General features: G+C 59.6%; 1 protein-coding gene across 6 annotated transcripts; it reads left to right on the forward strand.

The window, feature by feature from the left end:
* Nucleotides 1–1001: 1001 nt before the first annotated feature.
* SLC29A4 (solute carrier family 29 member 4) lies at nt 1002–17395 on the forward strand. 6 transcript variants are annotated; one of them, XM_054545653.2, is made up of 12 exons: nt 1270–3208; nt 4667–5134; nt 5842–6016; nt 7006–7137; nt 7397–7510; nt 7966–8094; nt 11136–11210; nt 11647–11909; nt 13618–13756; nt 13867–14054; nt 15046–15286; nt 16139–17395. In XM_054545653.2, exons 3-12 carry the CDS (start codon nt 5848–5850, stop codon nt 16279–16281), a joined length of 1593 nt encoding a protein of 530 aa, XP_054401628.1. In that variant the 5' UTR covers nt 1270–3208; nt 4667–5134; nt 5842–5847; the 3' UTR covers nt 16282–17395. The 6 variants fall into 6 exon arrangements, with proteins under 6 accessions (XP_054401630.1, XP_009240789.1, XP_054401628.1 ...); XM_054545654.2 differs by having other exon boundaries at nt 4667–4707; XM_054545655.2 differs by lacking the exons at nt 1270–3208; nt 4667–5134 and adding an exon at nt 1002–1094 and having other exon boundaries at nt 5837–6016.
* The last annotated feature ends 558 nt before the right edge of the window (nt 17396–17953 follow it).

Raw genomic sequence — 17953 nt, forward strand, 5'->3', positions numbered from 1 at the left:
GGGGGAGCAGCCTGGGCACCAAGGCTGAGGGGTGGGCAGCGGGGGTGGTGGGCTGGGTCAGCCGCAGGTCACCCGGGTCTCCCGGGGCCACCATGCCGCACCCTGGTGTGTTGGGGATCCTGATTTCAGCCTCAGCCTGGGCCTGGCCCCTGCACAGCCCAGCTGGATAGAAGGGGAGGGGGAGGGAGAAAGGAAGAAAGGAGATGGGAGCAGAGGGGAGGAGGGGGAAGATGGAGGAAAGGGGAGGGAAGAGGAAGGGGAAGGAGAGGGAGGGAGGAGGAGTGGGGATGGTGGAAGGGAAGAGGGAGGGAAGAGAGAGGGAGGACTGAGTAGGAGAATGGGGAAAGCGGAGGAGGGAGGGAGAGGGAGGAGGGGAGAGACAGGAAGGGAGGAAGAGTGGGGAGGAGAGAGGGAGGAGGGTGGAGAAGAGGAGGGGAGAAGGGAGGAAAGCAGGAGGAGGGTAATGGAGGACTTTGGAGGAGGAGAAGGGTGGGAGGAGGGAGAGGGAGGGGGAGGGAAGAGAAATGGGGAGGAGTGGGAGGGAGGAGGAGAGAAAGGGAAGGGGAAGAGAGGAGGAGGAGTGGGGAGAATGGAGAGGAAGGGGAGAGGAGGGAGAAGGGGCGGGAGGAGGAAGGAGAGGGAGGGGAAGAGGAGGAATGGGGAGGAGGGGGAGAGAGGAGAGAGGCGGTAGAAGGGGAGGGAGGAGGAAGGAGAGGGGGAAGAGAGGAGGCGGAGTGGGGAGGAGGGAGAAGGGGAGGGAGAGGGAGGAGAAGGGAGGAGGGGGAGGGAGGGGAAGAGGGAAGAGGGGGAGGAAGGGGGAGGGGAGGAGGAGGGAGGAGCGAGAGGGTTGAGGGAGGAGGAGGAGGGAGGAGGGCGGGGCGGGGCCGGGCGCGGGGGGCGGGCAGAGGCGGGGCGTGGTGGCCTGGGCTGTGCTCGTCGCCGCGCTCGTGGACCGGGCCGGGCGGACTCGGGGACCGGCGGAGAACGCCGGGCGCGCCCGGCCCGAGGCTGGGGGAGCGGGGCGCGGGCGCGCAGGGTCAGGCGCGGGGCGGCGTGGCGGGCGCGCCGAGGACCCCAGGCCGGGCCGGGCCGAGGTAAGCGGTGGCCGCGGGACGCGGGGAGACGCCGGCGGGGACCTGTCGGAGCCTTTGTCTGCGGCGCGCGCGGCCCCCCCCCGCCCCCTCCCGCCCGCCCGGGCGCTGCTCCCTCTCCCCAGCCCGCCCCTGTCCCGGGAACCCGAGGCCACCCCGGCCGCGTCCTGAGCGTCCCAGCCCCCCGCGCCCGGCGACAAGCGCGGAGCCGGACCCCTGGGCCCTGGCCATGGCGGAGGGTCGGCACCACCGCCTCCCCGAGCACCGCGCGGGGGTCCATCCGCACGAAGTTCCTCCCCGGACCCCCCCGCGCCACCCCATCGCTCCCCTGCCCCCGCCGGCCCCTTCCTCGTTCTCGGAAAAAGCGGCTGGGAGAGGCGGGGCCTGGGCTCCGGGGTCACCTCGGGGCGGCCCAGAGGGTCTGTCCTTTGCCTGGGGGCGCAGGTCCGCGAGCCAACTTGGCGGCTGATGAGGCCGGGCAGGCGGCAGAAAGGCGCGGCGACCCGGGCCGGGGAGGGCGGTGGGCCTGGGGGCCAGCCTGTGGCCCCTGCATGCATCGGTCCCCGGGGGGCTGCAGGAAGGGGGTGGCCGGAGGGGCTTGAAACCCACCCCCACAGGAGTTGGAGCAGCTTAGACCGCTGAGCTGCGGAAAGGGCAGCAGAGACATCGTTAGCCCCGGTTAACGGGGACCAGGGGTGTACCAGGCATCAACTAACCAGGGCTGGTGACTGAGCCAGGAGTGCGAGCCCAGGCCGGCTTTCCAAGTGGAATTCGGTTCCCCTGGTCCTTCCTGGCTGGCCAGAGGAGCGCGGCCCCAGAGTGAGGCCAGACTGGCTTTGGGGTCCCGACGCCCAGCGCTTCCAGCTGCCCCGGGCCATGTTCAGGACCCCTGTGCACTTCAGGCCCCGTGGAAATGGCAGGAGCCGGAGGGGGTCACTGGGCCAGGCTCCAGTCTGAGCTGCATGACCCCCCCCCCACCCCCGACTTGGCCTCTCTGTGCCTCAGTCGCCCTCCCTGCAAAGTGGTGAGGGGCCTTGGCCAGAAGCAGTGGCTCACTCCTGTAATCTCGGTTCTGGGAGGCCGGGGCTGAGGGATCACCTGAGGCCAGGAGTTCAAGACCAGCTTGGGCAGCAGAGCAAGACCCCACCTCTACAAAAATAGAAATTAAAAAAATAAATAAATGGGGGAGAGGGCTGGGAGCCCTGCCTTGCCCATAGCAGTGTTAAGTGGCAGCTTGTGCAACTGTTGAATGCCTACTGTGTGCGGCCAAGCCTACCCCACCAGCCACCCACCCAGTCCCTGTTTGTGACGTACTCTCACCCTCTTCTTCCTCTACTGAGTTGTGAGGTGGGGAAACTGAGGCCTGAGGGGTGGCCTCAAGGCCAAAGAAATGACCTGTGTCTTCTCAACGGCCCCCTGGGGCAGCCATCGAGGGGTCATGGCAGCTCAGAGTGGAGGAGCAGGGCCAAGCCCCGTAGTAAACACTGGGGTTATTAAGCCGATGTGCATGTCGTTAAATTTTAACTAAGGGGGGACAGGGCAGGAGGCCTTGGGCTGCGTTCCCCTGGGGGAAAGTAGGCTTGGATGTGGGGGGCCGGGAAGGACAGAGTTGGAGGCCTGTGGCCCAGGAGAGGTGGGGGAGAGCAGCTGCAGCAGGCTCCCTACCCCCTTCACCATGGGGACAGTGGCTGGCCAAGCCGGGCAGTGTGGGTGGCAGCTGCCCACTTTGCCAACAGAGCCAGAGGGGACAGCAGCCGCCTCCTGGCTGGATGCCAAGCACGTCCGCCTTCCTGGGTGGCGTGGTCTCCGGGCAAGGCAGAAACCTCGGCTTTCTGGCCAGGAGTGTTCGGGGCACTGCACGTCCAGGGGAGCATCTCAGGGGCTCTTGCTGAACACAGACCAGGCCTTTCTGGGTTCGGATGTCCTCCTGGGCTGGGCCGGCATCTTGAGCAGGTGGCAGGAGTATTTGATTGTTGTAGACTGTCACCCTGACACCATCCCCTTCCCTGGCTCTGCAGGCTGAAGGGCCCCGGGGTCTCTCAGCCTTTGCTGACTCTCTGGCGCCTCCCAACGACTCTCGAGCTCAGGCTCATGTGTCCACTTCATAGGGGAGACAGGTGTGCGGAGCCCACCCAGGGCCACCCTCGTTCAAGCCCAGCCCAGCTCTGCTCTAAGCCTTGCTCGGCCCCCACCCCCACCCCCACCCCACCCCCAACCCCCCAGCTCCAGATGTGACAGGAGGGCCAGGGCTGACGAGGGTCAGTCAGGAGAGCCTTGAGCCTAGAAGGGGAGATACGCCAGGCTTCTCAGCCCCTAGAAGTCCGGGACCACCTCTCCCCTAGTAGTGCGTACCCATTACCTGGATTGGCCCCCAGCTGTCAGAGGCTGAATCTCCCCAGCCCCTAAGACCTGGAAATGGGAAGGCTCTGGCTTCAAAGCCCCAGTGAGGCCCCAGGCCCCCTTTCAGGCCCCAGTTAAAACTCTAGTGAGCTAGAAGAGGGGGACATGGGGTCACAGGGAGGTGCTTGGTAACTGACCATCAAAACCTGCCTAGAGGCAGGGAAGGGAGTAAACAGGCAGGGGAGCTGGAGGAAATGAGACCCAGGAAATGGGACAAGAGCAGGCAGAGGTGACATGGGTCAGCCCCAGAGAAAACCAGGATGGGCTGAGCGCAGTGGCTCATGCCTATAATCCCAGCACTTTGAGAGGCCAAAGTGGGAGGATCACTCGAGCCCAGGAGTTCAAGACCACCATGGGCAACACAGTGAGACCCCATCTCTACAAAAAAGAAAAAAAATTAGCCAGGCCTGGTGGCACACATCTGTTCTAGCTACTTAAGAGGCTGAAGTGGGAGGATCACTTGAGCCTGAGAAGCAGAGGCTGCAGTGAGTTGTGATCGCGCCACTGCACTCCAGCCTTGGCAACAAAGCGAGACTCTGTCTCAAAAAAAAAAAAAAAAAAAAAAATCAAGGTTCCTCTGGGCCTGTGGGACCCCGTGGGGTGGGCTTCTTCCAGCCTTTTCCACGGCTCTCCCACATGCTGGGGAAACTGAGGCACTACATTCAGCACTCAGTGCTGTCCTCTCCGTTAGCCTCAAACTCCCTACGGTGAGCACAGATCCTTTCTGCATTCAGATAAATGAATACACGTCATTAGAAAAAGAAATCATTGGCTGGACGTGGTGGCTCAGGCCTGTAATCCCAGCACTTTGGGAGGCCAAGGTGGGCAAATCACAAGGTCAAGAGGTCGAGACCAGCCTGGCCAACATGGTGAAACCCCATCTCTACTAAAAATACAAAAATTAGCCAGGTGTGGTGGCGGGCACCCGTAGTCCCAGCTACTCGGGAGGCTGAGGCAGGAGAATCGCTGGAACCTGGGAGACGGAGGTTGCAGTGAGCGAAGATTGCGCCACTGCACTCCAGCCTGGCGACAGAGCAAGACTCCATCTCAAAAAAAAAAAAAAAAAAAAAAATCTTTTTAGGGGAAAAGCTAGCCTGCCCCAGGCACACAGGGCTGCCCACACAGTGCAAGCGTCTCCATCACAGATGACTTAGCTCCTTCCTTTTCTTCCGAAGGTCAGGGCTGGCAGATCCAAACTGAAGCAAGAAGCACTAAGGCAAGACCACAGGAAGAACTTCACGCCATGAGGGTGTTTGGCCCCAGGACCAAGGATGCTCAGAGTGCCACACAGACCTGGGTTGGGGTCTGGGTTTCCCCACTTTCTGTCTGTGAGACCAAGAGGGTTCTCACTTTCCTCAACTGAAAAATGAGTGATAAAGGCAGCTTCCTCCCAGAGGACACTGCAGCCCGGTGCAGGCACGCATGAGGCCTGCTCATGTCACCTGTTATTTCCAACTACTCCCCAAGTCCTGGCATCGCACCGCCAAAGTATTCCTCCACTCCATCTATTTCTCACCGTGCCCGCTGCCACCATGCAGGCCACCTTGGTTGCTTCCTGGGGCAGCAGTCTCTGAGCCAGTCTCCTCCCCTCTGATACCTTCTCCCTAGATAGCAATGAGGATGAGCATCTTGAGACACATCAGGTGAGGTCTGGGCGCAGTGGCTCAGTGGCTCATGCCTGTAACTCCCGCACTTTGGGAGGCTGAGGCAGGAGCTGGAGTTGGAGACCAGCCTGGGCAATGTAGTGAGACCCCAACTCTACAAAAGAATTTTTTTTTAAATTAGCTAGGCATGGTGGTTCAAACCTGTGGTCCCAGCTACTTGGGAGGCTGAATCAGGAGGATCCCTTGAGCCCAGGAGGTCGAGGCTGAAATGAGTGATGGTTGCACCACCATACTCCAACCTGGGTGACAGAGTAAGACCCTGTTTAAAAAAAAAAAAAAAAGACACACCAGGTGACATTGCTTATCTGCCTAAATTAACGTCCTCTGGATGGATAGAAAGGACAGTCCCCGTAGGGGATACAGTCCCGGCTGCGTGGCATCAATGTAGTGAAACTGAGGCTCAGAGAGGTTTAGGCCCTTGCGTAAGGTCACACAGCTGGGCTGAAAACCCAGGTCTTTGAACCTCACATCCAGTCCTGTTCAAGCCCTTTCCTGGCTCCTTTGCAGTGAGGCATAGCTTGCTTTGGCCAACGAGTGTGACCAAAGTGACATGTGTCACTCCAGATAGAAGCTTTCTGGGTCAGTGCATGAGCCATGGGTCCCTCACCCCAGAAGGGTGAGAGGACATGGGGTGTCTTCTCACCCTTCTTCCCTCACCTGCTGTCTCTGCTCTCTCCAAAGCACAGGCTGCCATGGGCTCTGTCGGGAGCCAACGCCTTGAGGAGCCCAGCGTGGCAGGCACACCAGACCCGGGCGTAGTGATGAGCTTCACCTTCGACAGTCACCAGCTGGAGGAGGCAGCGGAGGCGGCTCAGGGCCAGGGCCTTAGGGCCAAGGGCGTCCCAGCTTTCACAGATACCAGTAAGTAGGCGTGCGGGCAAGGTGTGGGTCCTGCCCCAAAGCAGGGTGGGCTGTGTGACCCCCGGTGAAGCCTTGCGGTATCGGGGAGCCATGGGTGGTCGTGGAGGACTGGAGGCAGTGCCTGTCAGTGTGGATTAGATCTGCTGCATGACAAACACGCCCACCGTCTCAGTGTCTCCGCCCTGATGCTGCGTGTCCGTGCTAGGGGGCCCTGCCCACCGCCCCAGGCAGAGGAAGCTGTGTCTTAACATGGGCTTTTGTGCTCACTGGGTGGGTGAAGGGACCCATGGCTCTTGCGCTGACCTATAAAGCTTCTTTTTTTTTTTTTTGAGATGGAGTCTTACCCTGTTGCCCAGGCTGGAGTGCAGTGGCGCGATCTCGGCTCACTGCAAGCTCCGCCTCCTGGGTTCGTGCCATTCTCCTGCCTCAGCCTCCCGAGTAGCTGGGACTACAGGCACCAGCTACCACGCCCGGCTAATTTTTTTTTTTTTTTTGTATTTTTAGTAGAGATGGGGTTTCACCGTCTTAGCCAGGATAGTCTCGATCTCCTGACCTCGTGATCCGCCCGTCTTGGCCACCCAAAGTGTTGGGATTACAGGCGTGAGCCACCGCGCCTGGCCATTTTTTGTATTTTAGTAGAGATGGGGTTTCACCGTGTTGGCCAGGCTGGTCTCAAACTCCTGAGTTCAGGTGATCTGCCCGCCTCAGCCTCCCAAAGTGCTGGGATTACAGGCGTGAGCTGGTTTCCTGTCCATCAAGCTGGCAGCTTCAGTGGCTGTGATGGCGTGGGTGTGGTGGCTGTAGCCACAGTATTTGGTGGCTTTTGATAATGGCCAGATGACAGAGGTATCTGGAACAGAGGGGAGCAGGGGTCACAGCGATGGACAGTGGCCATGGTGATGGCAGCTGGGGTGGTGGACATCGCCCTGTGCGGTGGCCGTAGCCATGCGTGGAGCGTGCCCCGTCTCACCTGGCATCTCTGGCTTTAGCATTGGAGGAGCCGGTGCCCGATGACCGTTATCACGCCATCTACTTTGCGATGCTGCTGGCTGGCGTGGGCTTCCTGCTGCCGTACAACAGCTTCATCACGGACGTGGACTACCTGCATCACAAGTACCCAGGTAGATCCCTCCACGGTCATGCCCAGCCACTCAGCATACTCATCATGGCCTGGAGCCTCCCAGAAACCCCCGGCGGGGAGAGTCCTACCCAGCGACCTGTTTTATTCAGATCTCGGCTCCACTGTGAGCTGCTGAGTGACCTCAGGGCAGCCACTCACCCTCTCTGGGCAGCGAGCTCCTTTGGGGAGGTCGCACCCGGCAGGAGTCAGTGCAGAGGGTGGGGCCTCCCTGAGCACCGGCTGTCTCTGGCCCTCTGCAGGGACCTCCATCGTGTTTGACATGAGCCTCACCTACATCTTGGTGGCGCTGGCAGCCGTGCTTCTGAACAACGTCCTGGTTGAGAGACTGACCCTGCACACCAGGATCACCGCAGGTGCGCTGGGCCCCACCATGTGACACCTGCCTGTCATGGCTCCCACCTGCCTGGCCGGTCACCCACTCGCCTAGTTTCCCTGAGCCTCACTCCCCTCGTCTGTAAAATGGGCATACTTCCTAGGGCTGCCCTGGGGTCTGGTGTAAGACACCGTGATGGGGCCTCTGTACCCCACGTCATGTCCCTGGGCCCTGCCCAAGCTCTTCCCCACGCCCAGTGTGTGCTTCCTTTCCCATTCTTCTGCACGGCAACATCCAGCTTCAAGGCCCGGCTCAAATGGTGCCTCCTACAGGAAGCCCTCCAGGTGCTCCTGTTAGACTTGTAAAGCATCCCTGGCCCTCCTTAAAGAGGAAGGGCAGAGAAAGCCTCAGACCAACTCTGCAGGAGGGGCGAGGAGGAGGGGGACCCCACCCAGTTGGCTCCACCACTCCCCTCACTGGCCTCTCCCCCAACAGGCTACCTCTTAGCCTTGGGCCCTCTCCTTTTTATCAGCATCTGCGACGTGTGGCTGCAGCTCTTCTCTCGGGACCAGGCCTATGCCATCAACCTGGCCGCTGTGGGCACCGTGGCCTTCGGCTGCACAGGTAGGAACCGGGGCCCAAGGGGGAGGCCCTGAGTGCCCACTTCCGACCCCATCCCACCCCAGCCCTGGTCTCCTGCTGGTGGCATGTGACATGATGGGAGCCGGGCTGGCTGGGTGCCAGGTGTGTGTCCACCTGCATGCCAGCATGCACACCTGCACACCGGCTCACACCCACACCAGCCTGTGTATGCACAGCGTGTAGTCACAGAGACTCTGAGGCAGCTCCTGGTTTCCCTGGTATAAACAGGGCTTTAAAGACTGTTCCGCCTTTGTCACCGTGTCACTGTTTATCTTGGGCAATGGCTTTCATCTGACTTTGTCAGCCAGGCTAGAGTGCAGTGGCATGATCATAGCTCACTGCAGCCTCAACCTCCTGGACTCAAGCCATCCTCCCACTTCAGCCTCCTGAGTAGCTGGGACCACAGGCACATGCCACTAAGTCTGGCTGATTTTTAAAAATTGTTTGTAGAGATGGGGGTCTCTCTATGTTGCCCAGGCTAGTCTTGAACTCTTAGCCCCAAGCAGTCCTCCCACCTCGGTCTTCCAAAGTGCTGGTATTATAGGCATGAGCCACCGTGCCTGGCCTTTCAAACTTTTTTTGAAAACTACTTTTATTTTGCAAAAATTCCAAACCTACAGAAAGCTTGCTAGAATGATACAGTGAAGTCCCATACGAGCAGTCTCTCCCCGTCTCCCTCCACCCTCTCTCTCTGTACTTAAATTTCTCCCTAAGTATATATAAATATAAAATACATGTTTTCCCTTGCACCATTTGAGAGTTAGTTGTAGATGTCATCACCTTTCTTGCTTAATTACTAATACTTCAGAGTGTATTTTCTACCAGCCAAGACATTTCTTTCCTTTTTTTTTTTTGAGACAGTCTCGCTCTGTTGCCTAGGCTGGAGTGCAGTGGTGCCATCTCAACTCACTGCAACCTCCGCCTCCTGGGTTCAAGCGATTCTCTTGTCTCAGCCTCGCAAGTAACTGGCATTGCAGGCACCGCCACCATGCCTGGCTAATTTTTGTATTTTTAGTAGAGACGGAATTTCACCATGTTCCTCAGGCTGGTTACGAACTCCTGACCTCAGATGATCCGCCCGCCTCAGCCTCCCAAAGTGCTGGGATTACAGGCGTGAGCCACCGCGCCCGGCCCCAGTAATGTTCTTTATAGAGTTTTTTTTTTTTCCTGACCCAACATCCTCTCTAGATTCATACCTTTCCTTTAATCCAGGACGGTCCTTCACCCACCCTTGTGTTTCATGGCAGTGACATTTTGCAAGGGTCCAGGCCAGGCTTTGTAGACTTTCTTTTTTTTCTTTTTTCTTTTTCTTTCTTTTTTTTTTTTTTTTTGAGATGGAGTCTTTCTCTGTCGCCCAGGCTGGAGTGCAGTGGCGCGATCTCGGCTCACTGCAACCTCCCCCTCCCGGGTTCAAGGGATTCTCCTGCCTCAGCCTCCTGAGTAGCTGGGACTTCAGGCAACCGCCACCACACCTGGCTAATTTGTGTATTTTTAGTAGAGATGGGGTTTCACCATATTGGCCAGGCTGGTCTCGAACTCCTGACCTTGTGATCTGCCTGCCTCAGCCTCCCAAAGTGCTAGGATTACAGGCGTGAGCCACTGTGCCTAGCCAGCTTGGTAGACTTTCAAACTCTTTTTGACCATGACTTCCAGGAAGAAAGAAATACATTTTATATTATGGCCCTGTAAACACGTATGTGTATTTATAAATGACATCAAGCCTTCGTGATACTCCCAATACTACTGTTCTGTTTTGTTAAAACACAAAAAAATGCTGTGACTAGATTTTATTTTTTTAGAGGCAGGGTCTCACTGTCACCCAGGCTGGAGTGCAGTGGTGGGATCATGGTTCACTGCAGCCTCAACCTCCTGGGCTCAAGGGAGAGGCCAGGCCCCCCATGTAGCTGGGATTACAGGCACAGGCCACTGCACCCAGCTAATTTTTTAAAAATTTTTGTCTCCATGCGTGGTGGCTCATGCTTGTAATCCCAGCATTTTGGGAGGCTGAGGCGGACAGATCACGAGGTCAGGAGTTCGAGACCAGTCTGGCCAACATAGTGAAACCCCGTCTCTACTAAAAATACAAAAAATTAGCCGGGTGTGGTGGTGTGTGTCTGTAATCCCAGTTACTTGGGAGGCTGAGGCAGGAGAATCATGTGAGCCCGGGAGGCAGAGGTTGCAGTGAGCCGAGATCGCACCACTGCACTCCAGCCCAGATGACAGTGCGAGGCTCTATCTGGAAAAAAAAAAAAAAATCTTAAAGACAAGATCTCACTTTGTAGCCCAGGATGGTCTAGAACTCCTAGAGTCAAGCGATCCTCCCTTCTTAGCCTCCCAAAGCACTGGGATTACAGGCATGAGCCACCATGCCCAGCCTTGACCAGAAGATTTTAGTTAGACAAAGACTGCCCCTGAGGCTACTTCCAGGCCTGGATTTGCTAGACTCCAAGGTAGGGGCCTGTGCACTTTTATTTTCCCTAGATCCTGATGGATTTCTGGCTGTATTAGTTAGGATGAGAGGGGTTATTGCTGTATAACAAATTAGCCCAGAAATCTCAGTGGCTCCGTAGAACAAGCATGACTTCTCGCTTTTGCTGCCTGTCCTGTCTGGAGGGTGAAGGGTGTTATACTCCACACGGTCTCTCAGGGCCTCAGGCAGACAGTCCTCTTCCCACTCTGTAACACATGGCCTCTCCTATCCCTGCCCATGGGAAAAAGAAAGGTTGAAACTCCATGCAGGCTTTTCACTGCCTTGCCTCTAGGCACTTCTAAATGACACTTCTAAGTGACGTGTCATTTCTGCAGACGTTTCATCTGCCAGAGCCTGTCAATGACCCTGGCTGACCCCAAGGGTACACTGGCTGGTGTTCCTACTGCTGCGTGTCAAATCTCTCTGCCATTAGTGCTGTTAACTGCTGTTTACGCACCCTCGTCCACCAACACAATTTCTCTCAAGCTAGTGCCTTTCAACCAAGTTGACAGGTGATAATGGCCTCTCTGCTTTTTCCTCTCTCTCTCTCAAGTGCAGCAATCCAGCTTCTACGGGTACACGGGGATGCTGCCCAAGCGGTACACGCAGGGGGTGATGACCGGGGAGAGTGAGTATCTGCAGACCCCCCGGGGAGGGGGTGCTGGGGTGCCCTGGGCTCTGGAAGCTTCTTCCCGGGGACTCCCCATGATGCACTCTGGTCTGGGAGGGAGGCTCACAATCCCTGGGCAGACTGAGCTAGGGACAGTGATCACCATCTTTCCTGGCCTGGCCGGGGGTAGAAAAGGGGTGCACTCCCACATGGGAGAGACATGTGGGCCCACACGTGTGTGCCGTGTTTCTGGGCAGTGGGTGGGGCCGGCGGTGATGGGAGGGGCCTGTGGGTGGGGCAGGGCCGGTGGTGGAGGGGTCTGTGTGTGGGCGGGGCTGGGGCGGGGATGGGCGGGGCTGGGGCGGGGCTGGGGCGAGGATGGGCGGGGCTGGGCGGGGCTGGGCGAGGCTGGGCGGTGCAGAGAGCTGGGCCGCCCACTGTGCACGCCCCCCAGGCACGGCGGGCGTGATGATCTCTCTGAGCCGCATCCTCACGAAGCTGCTGCTGCCCGACGAGCGCGCCAGCACGCTCATCTTCTTCCTGGTGTCGGTGGCGCTGGAGCTGCTGTGCTTCCTGCTGCACCTGTTAGTGCGGCGCAGCCGCTTCGTGCTCTTCTATACCACACGGCCGCGCGACAGCCGCCGGGGCAGGCCAGGCCTGGGCAGGGGCTCTGGCTACCGCGTGCACCACGACGTCGTCGCTGGGGACGTCCACTTCGTAAGTGCGCACCACCCACCTCCGTTCCCTCCTTTGTGGTGGAGAATCCTTCCCGCCAGCCCCCTTTATTCTGTGGACTCAGGTGTGGGTTCTTAGTGGCACCCCACGTCTCGTGGCCTAAGGCCCCACTCCACCCGCATCTGTGGTCCGGGGATCTGCCCAGCTGCTGTGTCACACGGCGTGGGGTGTGCATGGCCCCTGTCTGCAGTGACACCCCACATGATGTACACTAAAGTTTCCATCCCTGGGACAGCCCACGTTCGTTCTGAGGGTCTCAACCCTCCTGGCTGCGCCAACCCACGTTGGAGAGTCCTCCTGCAGGCTCAGCCTGGTAGCAAACTCTCTGGGAAGCTCACACCCTTCCTCCCTAGAGACGGGACACCAGGAGGGAAGTCAGGGCTCAGGGATAACCCTGGGTTCCCTGACGGGGTGTGGCGGGGCCCCCAGAATTTCCCACAGAAGTCGCCAGCCAGGAAAGGGAGTGGTCTCCCAGTTGGGGATAGACAGGCGGAGAGGGAGGGCCAGGGGCTTGGTTCTGTGGCCCCTGGCTCTGCTGGGCTTCCCTGTCACAGCACAGAGGCACTGCCCCTACGGGGTCCCTAGCACAGACAGCCCCTGCCAGGAGGTGCCCTATCCCACCATCCCTGGGCAGGCAACCGTCCTTGGGGGGCTGGGGTGCCCTCTGGTGGCAGCAGCGGTGCACAGCCCCCCAGGCTCAGGGCCAGCGGCTGTACAGGCCTGGGGACACCTGCAGGGTGAGGTCGGGAGTGCCAGGCCATGCAGAGGCGGGGCGAGGGAGCCATTGGTCCTCGTTCCTGAGGGTCCGGAACCAGAACGGTCATGCAGGCCTTGATCCAGTGAGTCACCTGGGCCCTTGGCTGGGGACACTGAAGTGAGCCAGAAACACCATCCCCAGGGGAGCCCCCAGACCCAGAGAGGGGCCCAGGATGGAAGGGGACAAGCCAGGGCAGGGGTGTGTCCCTCTCATGGTCAGGGAGGTTCCCCGAGGGGCTTTTGGGCTAAGACCTGACCCACAGGGAGGGTGTTAGGGCAGAGGGAAAAGCGTGTGCGGTGGCTCCGAGGCTGGGAGGAGCTCCGTTGGGTTTGGAGAAGGGGAGAAGCACAGGGCTCATGGGGGACTAGATGCTCTGGTTGGTTTGGTCAGAAGCTGGTAGAGGGTTCCCAGGAGTGATGAGATGGAATCTGCTGCATCAGAAGTGTGAGAGGCAGCCAGGCGCAGTGGCTCACACCTGCAATCCCAGCTATACAGGAGGCCAACGTGGGGGGATCGCTTGAGCCCAAGAGTTTGAGATCAGCCTGGGCAACATAGCAAGACCCTGTGTGTACAAAAAAGAAAACGGCAAAAAAATTGGCCTGGGTGATGGCCCATGGCTGTAGTCCCCGCTACTTGGGAGGCTGAGGTGGGAGGATTGTCTGAGCCCAGGAAGTTGAGGCTGCAGTGAGCTGTGACTGCACCACTGCACTCCAGCCTGGGCAACAGAGCAAGACCCTCTCTCTAAAACAAAAAAGAAACGTGAAGTGAGAGACCTTGATAAAGTGGGGGAGGGGTGTCTGCACACAGTAGGCACCACCTGAATATCAGCACCAGCCCCAGTGCAGCTCTTCTTCTGATTGGGCCTGGATTCTGGGCCCGTGTCTCCTGTCCTCCCCTCCACTCCAACCCCATCCCACTCCGTCCTCCCTCCAGGAGCACCCAGCCCCTGCCCTGGCCCCCAACGGGTCCCCAAAGGACAGCCCAGCCCACGAGGTGACCGGCAGCGGCGGGGCCTACATGCGCTTTGACGTGCCGCGGCCAAGGGTCCAGCGCAGCTGGCCCACCTTCAGAGGTGAGTGCATGGGGTTCCTCTGCAGCCCTGGCGCTGGCACCCAGGCAGGGGGTGGGGGAGGCAGGCAGGGGTCCCCGTGGGCACTGCCTCTGACCCCCGCCCGCCCCCAGCCCTGTTATTGCACCGCTACGTGGTGGCGCGGGTGATCTGGGCCGACATGCTCTCCATCGCCGTGACCTACTTCATCACGCTGTGCCTGTTCCCCGGCCTCGAGTCTGAGATCCGCCACTGCATCCTGGGCGAGTGGCTGCCCATCCTCATCATGGCTGTGTTCAACCTGTCAGACTTCGTGGGCAAGGTGGGCTGCCTGCCCTGCCCGGTGTTGGGGGACGTCATGGGGTGGGGGTGACAGGGAGGCCCTGGCGTATTCCGGGAAGGGTTCTGAGTGAAGGATGCACGTGGCTCCCAGGTGGAAAGGGTAAGAGCCATGCAGTGGCACCATCCCGGACAGTGTCCTCTGGAGGGCGGCCCCGGCCTGATCCCACTGGGGCGCTCTGGAGTGTCAGATGCATCTCGGAGGACAGGCGTGGCCCTCGCCCTCTCGCCTCACGGTCACAGGTCCCCCGGGGATGAGCACAGGAGGATGCTCCAGAGGGGACCAGAGAGGGCAGGGACACTCAGAAATGGCTCAAAGAAACGGCCAGGTGCAGTGGCTTATGCCTGTAATCCCAGCACTTTGGGAGGCCAGAGATGGGTAGATCACTTGAGGCCAGGAGTTTGAGACCAGCCTTGCCAACATGGTGAAACCCCGTGTCTACTGAAAATACAAAAATTAAATGGACGTGGTGGAGCGTGCCTGTAGTCCCAGCTACTCTGGAAGGTGAGGCAGGAGAATCGCTCGAACCCAGGAATTGGAGGGTGCAGTGAGCTGAGATTGTGCCACTGCACTCCAGCCTGGGTGACAGCACGAGACTCTGTCTCAAAAAACAAGGAAACAAACAAAAAAATCACTTAGCCAGCCATGGTGGTGCATGCCTATGGTCCCAGCTACTCTGGAGGCTGAGGTGGGAGGATGGCTTGAGCCCAGGAGTTTGAGGCTGCAGTGAGCCACAATCGTGTCACTGCATTCCAGCTTGGGGGATAGACCGATACCCTGACTCTAAGGGAAAAAAATGTAAGTGGAATTTGGGGGGTTTTAGAGGGGCGATCCAGAGAAGGGCAGGGGTGCAGGCTGAGCTGGACATGCCTGGGAGTGTTTAGGGATGGGGATGTGGCTGGAGGCTGTCGGGGGTGTGAGGGGAGTGGGGCTGTGGCCGGTACAGGGCGCCCACGTCCCTGGCTCTCTGCAGATCCTGGCAGCCCTGCCTGTGGACTGGCGGGGCACCCACCTGCTGGCTTGTTCCTGCCTGCGTGTGGTCTTCATCCCCCTCTTCATCCTGTGCGTCTACCCCAGTGGCATGCCCACCCTCCGCCACCCGGCCTGGCCCTGCATCTTCTCACTGCTCATGGGCATCAGCAACGGCTACTTCGGCAGTGTGCCCATGATCCTGGCGGCAGGCAAAGTGAGCCCCAAGCAGCGGGAGCTGGCAGGTGAGGCCCGTGGGGCCTGGGGGTGGGGGCATCCTCCCAGCAGCGCAACGCCCCCCTCACGAGGAAACCCAGGCCAGACCGCAAGAAGGTGCATTTGGGTTCCAGGGATTCAGAACAGTCAATGTCTGGGAGGCCGTAGGTGTGGGGACATTCTCAGCCACTTCATTCACTGATTTATTCATTCGTTCATCCCACAACTACTTGGTGAGCCCCTCCTGTGGACCAAGTGCTTTTCAAGGCACTGGGGACACAGTGGCGACAAAACGGCGCTCCCTGTGCTGTGGGACTGACCGTCCAGATGTGGAAGCAGCCCAGGCTGGGCACAGTAGCTCATACCTGCAATCCCAGCACTTTGGAAGGGCAAGGCAGGCGGATCACTTGAGCCCAGGAGTTAAAGACCAGCCTGGGCAACACAGTGAGAACCTCTCCTCTCTACAAAAATGTTTAAAAACTTAGCTGGGTATGGTAGCATGTGCCTATGGTCCCAGCTACTCGGGAGGCTGAGATGGGAGGATCGCTTGAGCCCAGGAGGTCAAGGCTGCAGGAAGCTATGGTTGTACCACTGCACTCCAGTCTGGGCAACAGAGCAAGACCTTGTCTTTAAATTTTAAAAATGGGTGTGTGGGGGACTCAGAGAAGCAGGTGAGGCCTGGAGTGCATAGCAGATGGCCTCGGGAAGAAGGAACGAGGAAGGACAGGATCCGGAGAGGGTGCTCCCAGGAGGAGCGATGGGGCAGCGGGTCCTGGAGGGGCGGCACGGTTCACGCGGATGTCACCACCTCACACCTGAGCAGCCGTGGCCACCAAGTGACCGCCCCGGCCCTGCTCCCCTCAGGCCAGTGTTGTCCACAGGGAACACCATGACCGTGTCCTACATGTCAGGGCTGACACTGGGGTCCGCCGTGGCCTACTGCACCTACAGCCTCACCCGCGACGCCCATGGCAGCTGCCTGCACGCCTCCACCGCCAATGGCTCCATCCTCACAGGCCTCTGAGTCAGCCCCGCCCTCTGCCAGGGATGCTGAGGGCCTGACCGGGGGCCCCGAGGCCTGAAGGCCCCTCCGCCATCCACACCTCAGTGCCTGCGGGGCCCTGAGCCTCCCCCTGTGCCAGCAGCGCCACCCCCTCAGGGTCCAGCCATCCCCCACCCTGGACTGAAGTTCTGCAAAGTCCTTCGAGGACCGGAACACGTTTCTGCGACCCGGGGCTCTGGCCCGCACTGTGTTCTGCGTTTGGTCTCATACCTGCCTCTACCTTCCATCTGTGTCCAGCGGCCCTAGCTCCATCCCAGCCAGCATTCTGCGGGGTCACGCACCGTGTCCCCACCCAGGACAGCAGACGCCCGCCAGAGTGTGCGCGCCCAGTGACTGCACCCCGGCCTTCATCACTCGCCGGCACTGATCAGGGCACCACCTGGGCCAGCCTCCACCAGGGACCCCTCCTCATGAACCCTGGAGCCCTGGAGGAGAGGGGCAGCCCCCTACCTTGTCACCCTCAGGCCTCCCCCTTCTGTCCTCATTCTTAGAGACTGCTTCTCCCAAACAAAACGCGTTAGCCATCGTAGCCCTGGGTCTGAATGGACCCACCTGCGGTCTGCATCAGCCTCTGGGAAACCACAGCGGGGATGCCAGCTGGGCACGTCAGGCCCTCCCCACACACCCACGCGATGCCACAGGTCAGGGGGCTGTGCCTGACTAGGGAGCCCTCCCATTGCTTTCCTCGCCCGGGATAGAAGAGGGGAGGTAAGTCTGGGGGCTACAAAGCCGGGCCGGCCCCCACACCCTGGCTGAAGTCAGCTTGACCTAGGTCTTGACCCTCGTCCAGCAAGGGACCCGACAGACCCAAGGGTCCCTAGAACATAGGGAGGGGCTGGGGGTCACTCCAGCCCGGGCCTCCCAGAACACCAGGCCCGTGTGGGTGGCACCCTGAGGTCAGGGGATCCTAAGGGTGTCCTTCCAGAGACGGCGTTTCCAGGGGAAGGACCGCCCACCCTTTCAGATCCCCGGCCCCGGCTGTGACTGCCCTGTTTCACCCCTGCTGTGTCCCGTCACCCGTCTGTCCACTAACTGTACCGCACTGGCCATTAAAAGATGAAGGCAGACCGCTGCACCGCCGCCTGCAAGCAGAGTTTGTGTGTGGACGGGGGCTGGGACTGCCATCTCGGGATCCCGGTGGAACTCGGGCCGCCCCGCGTAAGCCGGTCCTCAGTCTTCCCATCTGTGAGGTGGGCCAGGTGGATCAGGGAGCAGGAGGGTGTCCTCACACCGGGTAGGCTTGGTTTGTGGGCAGGGCTGGGTGGTGGGGTGAGAGCTGGGAGCAGTTGGGGTTTGTCGCTCACCTTGATGACTCCCCAGTCTTCGTGAGGATCAGGGAGGATGGCCGCATGCAGCCCATTTGAAGGGGAAACAAAGCGGGCGCGGCTTGGCCCCTGCCCCTCGGGGACTGCACTGCGTCCTAGGAGTCAGAGCCTCCTGGCCTCGAGCCTCATCCCTTTTGCTGATTTGTGCAATTTGGACAAAATCCTGCACTGTTCTGTGCCTCATTTTTTTTTTTTTTTTTTTTTTTTTTGAGACTGAGTCTTGCTCTGTTGCCCAGGCTGGAGTACAGTGGCACAATCTTGGTTCACTGCAACCTCCGCCTCCCAGGTTCAAGCGATTCTCCTGCCTC

The sequence above is a fragment of the Pongo abelii genome, chromosome 6 (assembly GCF_028885655.2).
Source record: "Pongo abelii isolate AG06213 chromosome 6, NHGRI_mPonAbe1-v2.0_pri, whole genome shotgun sequence".
NCBI lineage: Eukaryota > Metazoa > Chordata > Mammalia > Primates > Hominidae > Pongo > Pongo abelii.

Coding starts and splice junctions, on each gene's coding strand:
- SLC29A4 (XM_054545655.2), top strand. CDS start 5,848: ATGGGCTCTGTCGGGAGCCAACGCCTTGAGGAGCCCAGCGTGGCAGGC. Junction 6,017..7,005: donor CCCAGCTTTCACAGATACCA/GTAAGTAGGCGT, acceptor CTCTGGCTTTAG/CATTGGAGGAGCCGGTGCCC. Junction 14,055..15,045: donor TGTCAGACTTCGTGGGCAAG/GTGGGCTGCCTG, acceptor GGCTCTCTGCAG/ATCCTGGCAGCCCTGCCTGT.